At 44.1% G+C, this 7,981-nt stretch overlaps 1 protein-coding gene across 1 annotated transcript in view; it reads right to left on the minus strand.

Annotated features, from left to right (window-relative positions):
- The window catches only part of AMPD1 (adenosine monophosphate deaminase 1), a 398,148-nt gene extending 391,897 nt beyond the window's left edge, over positions 1 to 6,251 (minus strand). Inside the window, exon 1 of the mRNA XM_063955432.1 lies at positions 6,143 to 6,251. Within this exon, the coding sequence (XP_063811502.1) occupies positions 6,143 to 6,158 (16 nt within the window). The 5' untranslated portion in view covers positions 6,159 to 6,251. The remainder of the gene's footprint in view (positions 1 to 6,142) is intronic.
- Positions 6,252 to 7,981: the final 1,730 nt, after the last annotated feature.

Raw genomic sequence — 7,981 nt, forward strand, 5'->3', positions numbered from 1 at the left:
AAAAAAAGGCATTTATTTCACTTTAATATACAATACTTGAAAACAGGTAGCAAGCAAAATCCATTCATAGTATGAACAATGGGGGTAATTCAGAGTTGATCGTAGCAGCAAATTTGTTAGCAGCTGGGCAAAACCATGGGGTCATTCCGAGTTGATCGTAGCTGTGCTAAATTTAGCACAGCTACGATCATTTACACTGACATGCAGGGGGACGCCCCCGCAGAAGTGCAAAGGCATCGCACAGCAGCGATGCCTTTGCACTTCAAGTGTAGCTCCCAGCCAGCGCAGCTTTAGCGTGTTGGCCGGGAGCTACTCCTCGCTCCCCGGCCCGCAGCGGCTGCGTGTGATGTCACGCAGACGCTCCGGCCCGCCCCCCGTTCGGACCGGCCACACCTGCCTATGAAACGGCGGCCAAATGCCGCCATTTTTACCCCTCCCGCCCAGCGACCACCTCTGACTGTCAATCAGGCAGAGGCGACCACAGCCCTGCCACGGCCTTCGGCCATCTGGCATGAGCAGGCGCACTACGGCGCCGGCGCATGTGCAGTATTGACCCGTTCGCTCGACTACAATAAACAGCAGCCAGCGAACAGGTAAGAATGACCCCCCATGTGCACTGCAGGGGGGGCAGATATAACATGTGCAGAGAGAGTTAGATTTGGGTGGGGTGTGTTCAATCTGCAATCTAAATTGTAGTGTAAAAATAAAGCAGCCCTGCACAGAAACAAAATAACCCACCCAAATCTAACTCTTTCTGCACATGTTATATCTGCGCCCCCCCCCCCCAACCTCCTTCCCTGCAGTGCTCATGGTTTTGGCCAACTGCTAACAAATTTGATGCTGCGATCAACTCTGAATTACCCCCAATGTTCTAAAGCAGTAGTTCTCATACTCTGTCCTCAGGACCCTACAATGTTCACATTTCCAGGTCACCCAGCAGGTGCACTGTATATCACCAACTGTCACATTTCAAAAATCCACAGGTTACCTGGAAAACATGAACTGTGTGGTGTCCTGAGGACAGCGTTTAAGAGCCTGTGTTATAGAGAAACAGTGCACAGCAGTCACTGAGTAGTTGTCCCTTTAGTTATATTTATCTCAGAATGCTAGGTTGTCCATCACCGCCACTTAGGCAGCAATCATGATGTCACCCAGCTTGTGATCGGCACCCACCAGTGCTTAGACCTATTCCTTGTAGAATGTAACCAGATGTTTCTCCACGAGCAGCTACTCCTGCAGCATGGGTCCCACCAGTCCAGCAGAAGCCGTAACTGTTAACCATTCCTACCAGGAGAGCACTTCTAGCCAGTTACAGTATCATCATTTTATTCACCCTAGAATTCCCACAGTCCAGAGGGAATGGAAAGATGCCAGCCCCCTTGATACATGCTAATATATAAATATCCACAAGTACTAGGTTCACGTGTATTATTATGTAATAGCTGAATGACTGCTTCAGTGACACCTAATGAAGTAATTTGGTCAATACTTCTCCTCCCTAATCAGGTTATAGTGGAATATCAGACCAGCCATAGTAATACAATACTGCCAATGTTTATTAGTTATGGCCAAACTTTTATCATTGTTTCTGGTCACTAGGAACATAGATGTTTAGTTACCATGACCTAATAACTATGAAACACACACACAATAACACATCTCAATAATCAATTACAATGTAAATTATATGCATGTAATAAAGTGGAAGCAGATAAATTGAAGAATGATGTGACCACATGACAATCCCCATCAACAAAGGGTCTTCCAGTGGGCATAATCTTTTGTACAGTGCTGGGTACACTGCCCTCCTTACATTAAATTAGATTCTACTTTAGATTACAATCTCTCACAGGCATGGCCCTCTTCAGATTTGTTCATTATGTAATGCATGTGTGTCTACATAAACTGTTGCACTTTATAAGTACTAGATAGTGGAAATAATAATACTAATTGGCAAGCATGGTGTCATAATTGATTGACAATAGTCTTGTATACTGACCCTGATGCTATATAATATGCTGGACAACTGGTTCTGCTATGCACTGTATTTACCTCCCACACAAGTATTATTTCTCACTGTACAGAATTAGGTATATCCATTTTCAACGTACAGCACAAATCATATATTTACTTGTTTACCACACATGGAACTAAATAAATGTTTTGCTGACACAAGTAAAGAGAGTGAGGCAACAGGATTACATTTCGCACAAGGCTGCACAAAGTTTTGCATTTATATCTATGGGGGATATTTATGGTCAAGTCTATCCCACATCCTTGGTCAATGACGGGAGTACAATAGGCATTTTGTTGCTGAACATTTCAGTTTACAGGAGTTTCCAAAATTATCAATTTAGAAAATCCATTATCATATACAGTAATTATCTGTGTTCTCATTCTAAATATATACAATGCTTCGTCTGCAAACTAGTGCTGACCACTGAAGGGCTCGATGGTGCCATTGGTACACTGCATCGATAGTATGAAACCATCAATGAAAACCATTAGTAGGGACACGTGACAGCTATTGAGCCATTCAGAGGAGGACATGGTGATGGTGGCTTGTCCTGTAGTGTTCTGGGGACAAGTGCTAGTGAGAGATATTGCTCATAACCATTGGACCTCTGCTATCAATGGTAGGGAGACATTAGACCTCCACCATCAATTACAAAGCTACCATCTATTGGTAGCTATCAGGGGCAAATGCAGGATTTCTGGAGGAAGGTTTCCAAATGTTTGATTTTAAATCAATTGTTGCCAGCCCTTGAATGATGCACAATTAGCATGTACCTATAGTCTGCCCCAAACAAAGTGCAGTTTATGTAATCCAGTACTTCAGACATATGTAGGCCCAATGATCATGGTAAGCCACACAGGGATATCTTAACAGCAGTGTAGGCCCCTGGGCAAAGCAATGCACTGGGAGCCCTACCCATCCTCCAGCGATAGGGGTGGGGGGTGCTATCAGCAGCAGCTTTCATGTTCCATGGACGATAGGGGGTGTTCTATCTTCTGCTCAGCATCTAGGACCTGGAGCAGTAATTTCTGCTAATTGCTCCTTTACTGCACAGATGGTTGAAGATGGGGCAGGAGGGAGAACACCAAACTGTAGAAGGGGGCATTGGGCTGAATGAAGGGGCCCCGGTACATTACTTCCATGGTGGTAGGGGGTGTTTACTACGCAGGGGAGGGGTGGATAGTGGAGTGGGCTTATTCATCATTTGCCGGAGGGAGGGCAGCTTGCTTGACAACAGATATTTCCAGTTCCTGGAATTAGATTTCTTAGATTTCAATTGGATGAAGAACTAGAGAGTCCCTTCTTTCAGGAGGTACTGGAGACTTCGTGATCAGACTTCAGGTGCCAGAGCAATCCACTGCCGAAAATATAAAACTGCATACCAGGTGTGTGGAGCTCGAGCTTGGTATAGCTGCTGGAATGCTGATAGCTCTAGTTCTGGGCATAGTAGAGACAAGCTGCCAGTGTCTTCCGAAAGAGGAGAGTCACAGCTTTTGGAATATACCCTCAGAAAAACTCTAAGTCAGAAAGAACACGAGATATCTAACTGGCAATAGCAAATTACAGGCTAGGATGGGGACCACTGCTTTGACGTTAGGTATCTCCAGTTCCCCAAAGCCGATTTTCAAAAATCTGGTACCCCTGGTGGAAAAAGGGGTCCCTCAGCTATCAGCCTTATACTCCTGGGGCCCTTGTGTAACTGCCCATTGAGCTTATATGAAAAGACGGTCCTGAAGCCACATACCAGATTCTCTCTCTGATGCAATGATTGAGCATTCAGATCCACAGATACATACAGTAGACACAGCAGTCTTGGCAGGAAATTCTGCTGCCACTGGACATGTGCAGCAACTGCATACCACCATTTGTACCACATGTAGTGGCCGCTGGCCATGCTTTGGGGAAATGGGGGATTCTGGAAACGCCACCCTGCTTTTGCTTATGGCTATCCCTACTGCACATTTAGAGGAGATCACTTGGCCAGGTCTGAGCCACCAATGGCTGAGATTACAATTGATGTGATTTACTGTATATTATTGGGCCTTATTTATATATGAATGCAAACCCTATGGTTTGCGTACAAATATGATATTTGGGGGCCTGCACAGATGCAAGACCCGTTATGTGCATGTGTAGAAAGGGTCTAGCTATATCACTTGCAGCATGGTTGACATGCTGTGGCGTTTAGGGGCGGAGCAGGTGTGGCACCATTCTTCAAAACGGGACATTGTTTTGAAAGAGTGATGGGTCCAGGGTCTGTGTTATTTGTGATAGTTGGAAAACTGCACATGTGCAGGACCCATTCAGCCCATGTGCAGAACGAGTCCTGTGATTGCATTGCAGTAATGCGATTGCCTCTGCTTGGTTAACAACCAGAGGCATTTGTGGGGAGGGGCGGCTCCCATTTTCCGGGAGTGGTAACGACTAGGACTGCGTCACGAGATGCAGTTTCCTTAGCCTCGCAAGCTGCCCAGCGACAAGTAGTCTGAGTAAGCTTGGGATGTTCATTCTGGACTGCGATGACTGCAGTATTGCTATCTCAAATGCAGGAAGTAGGTGCATTGCTAAGGATAGCTTTCACAAAGCTGCTGCGAGCTGCAACCCTCATTGAATTAGGCCCATAGTACAAATATGGAGAGCACAAGTTATAAAACTAGGAATGCATGAACATTTAAAGATCACAACTTAAAGTACACAGATGAAGCATATCCCAATCAAAATGTATCTGTCAAACAGTTGTCCAAAAATACATGACATAGGGGGTAATTCCAAGTTGATCGCAGCAGGAAATTTTTTAGCAGTTGGGCAAAACCATGTGTACTGCAGGGGAAGCAGATATAACATGTGCAGAGAGAGTTAGATTTGGTTGTGGTGTGTTCAATCTGCAATCTAATTTGCAGTGTAAAAATAAAGCAGCCAGTATTTACCCTGCACAGAAATAAAATAACCCACCCAAATCTAACTCTTTCTGCACATGTTATATCGGCCTCCCCTGCAGTGCACATGGGGGTAATTCCAAGTTGATCGCAGCAGGATTTTTTTTTAGCAGTTGGGCGAAACCATGTGCATTGCAGGGGAGGCAGATATAACATGTGCAGAGAGAGTTAGATTTGGGTGGGTTATTTTGTTTCTGTGCAGGGTAAATACTGGCTGCTTTATTTTTACACTGCAAATTAGATTGCCGATTGAACTCACCACACCCAAATCTATCTCTCTCTGCACATGTTAAATCTGCCTCCCCTGCAGTGCACATGGTTTTGCCCAACTGCGAAAAAAAATCCTGCTGCGATCAACTTGGAATTACCCCCATGGTTTTGCCCAACTGCTAAAAAAATTCCTGCTGCGATCAACTTGGAATTACCCCCATAGTGCATTCTTATTACAGGATAAGAACGGTTTGCAGTGTGCCTAACAGATAATGCAAAGAACTCCTTAACCTGTAATGGGATCCCTATTGACACACTTTTATACATTGTAAGTCTCTGAGCTGTCATCTGCCAGTTGCAATACAGTAAACTACACATAGGGATACAGAAACACAGCTACAAGAATGTCAATAAGATGAGTTCTGATGATTACACTGAATCTGTGCAGAACAGGGACGTTTCATTTGGGACAATGAAATTAAAACAAATATCAGAAATTAAAATGTTTTCTCTTTTGTTTCTACTCATATTTTTTCCATGTTTAAATTATTTCATTGTTATAATAGTCTATGTATTTCTAAGTTTGTACAAAACTTGGAAAAATGCTGGAGCTTTCACAATCCAAATATATAGTAATCTATCTATGGCCAACTCTATTAAAAATTAATTATTCTAGTTTTAATTTAAATCAAAATGAATAATTCACTGTACATAAAGGGCAGGTTTAGATTAGCTGTACAGCGTGGACTGAGAGTGAGGAAATCTATAGATCACATTTAAGCAACACCTGGCTCTAACTTACTGTGCATTATAACAGGTATGCTCTACCAGTCACAGGCATTCTGGGGACTGAGCAGCAAAGTCAAATCCCCATTTGTACTGTATGTAACACTGTGCACTAGAAAGCTTCTGATTGGATTAGACTATTTACTGATTGCAACCTACAATGAAGATCTCTAAAGCACACACTGAAACTTACTATCTGCTTTTGACATTTTGATGCCAGGTCTTCGCAGCTCACCAGGAGGATAAGCAGACAGGACAGGTAGCTGATAGTGGGTATGACTGGTAAACTCCTAGTGTGTGCAGTCTCTCTCTTTTAGCAGTAATGTGATCTATACACTTTAAAAGGATAGGAAGCTATTTCCAGCATGGGGTTTACAGCAGTTGCCAAAGAAGCAGATGCAAATGCAATGGATTCCCCTCCTAAGCTTTGGGAATTATGTACAAAGTTATATTTCTTATATAATTCTCATGACTTTTATACCACTGATCATCATGGTTTCAACACCACTGACAGAAATCATAAGTGGTTGACCGGCATTACTATCCCATTTTAAAAGGGAAACTGATGTTTATATTATTTTATTCTCACATTTACAGTTTAATGGCTTTACCAAATACGAGACACCGCAGTTATACACTGAAAAAGCAATTTATTCTTACCAGTAATTATGTCTATTAGAAGTACTCCAAGGCAGCCTTTGCTTATGGGTAACTTCTATTTCTCAGTTGGTAGATAGAGGTTTAACTTAACAATCAACTCACAATACCAGAACATATTAAGTAGCTACTCCCTTTAGTCCAGGGGGTATATTTACAAAGATTCGTGTTTTGGCCGTTTTGAAGGGTGTTTGAACTCGAATGGTATCGGGTGCATTTTACTGCAACTTTTTGAATCCTGATACGATCATTCACTAAGCTGCCGAGTTTTGCACAATCGTTTTTTCCGATGTCGATGTGATTCGTAATATCAGGCAGTGTTTTACGGGAGTGATGAGTAAAACACTGCCTGACAAAACACAAGGAATCCCGGCCGGATCTGTGAGATCCGTGCAGGGCTTCATTGTGTACCTTAAAAAGGTTTTTAAAGTGTTTAAGAATCTGGAAAAAATTGCGTGGGGTCCCCCCTCCTAAGCATAATTGGCCTCGGGCTCTTTGAGCCGGTCCTGGTTGAAAAAATATGGGGGAAAAATTGACAAAGGGTCCCCCATATTTGATCAACTAGCACCGGGCTCTGCACCTGGTCCTGGTGCAAAAAATACGGGGGACAAAAAGCGTAGGGGTCCCCCGTATTTTTTAAACAAGCACCGGGCTCCACTAGTCAGAGAGATAATGCCACAGCCGGGGGACACTTTTATATAGGTCCCTGCGGCCCTGGCATTAAATCACTAGCTAGTCACCCCTGGCCGGGGTACCCTGGAGGAGTGGGGACCCCTTAAATCAAGGGGTCCCCCCCTCCAGCCACCCAAGGGCCAGGGGTGAAGCCCGAGGCTGTCCCCCCCATCCATGGGCTGCGGATGGGGGGCTGATAGCCAAGTGTAAAATAAAAGAATATTGTTTTTTGCACAAGAACTACAAGTCCCTGCAAGCCTCCCCCGCAAGCTGTTACTTGGAGAACCACAAGTACCAGCATGCGGGGGTTAAACGGGCCCGCTGGTACCTATAGTTCTTCTGCAAAAAAAATACCCAAAAAACAGGACACACACACCTTGAAAGTACAACTTTATTACATACATTCCGACACACACATACTTACCTATGTTCACATGCCGACTCGGCCCACGTCTCGACGGCGATTCCAGGGTACCTGAAAATAAAATTATACTCACCTAAATCCTGTGTGTCGTGTCCTTTTGTAATAATCCACGTACTTGGCAAAACAAAAAAACGGAAACCCGACCACGCACTGAAAGGTGAGGTTACTTTCTGTCAACCGCTGACCGCAAAGTTCCCACCATTGGCTACAATGGAGCGCATAGGCGCTACATTGTATCTGTGCCGTGTGCTGCCTGACAGACCCTACAGGAGCACACAG

This window comes from Pseudophryne corroboree, chromosome 2 (genome assembly GCF_028390025.1).
Source record: "Pseudophryne corroboree isolate aPseCor3 chromosome 2, aPseCor3.hap2, whole genome shotgun sequence".
NCBI lineage: Eukaryota > Metazoa > Chordata > Amphibia > Anura > Myobatrachidae > Pseudophryne > Pseudophryne corroboree.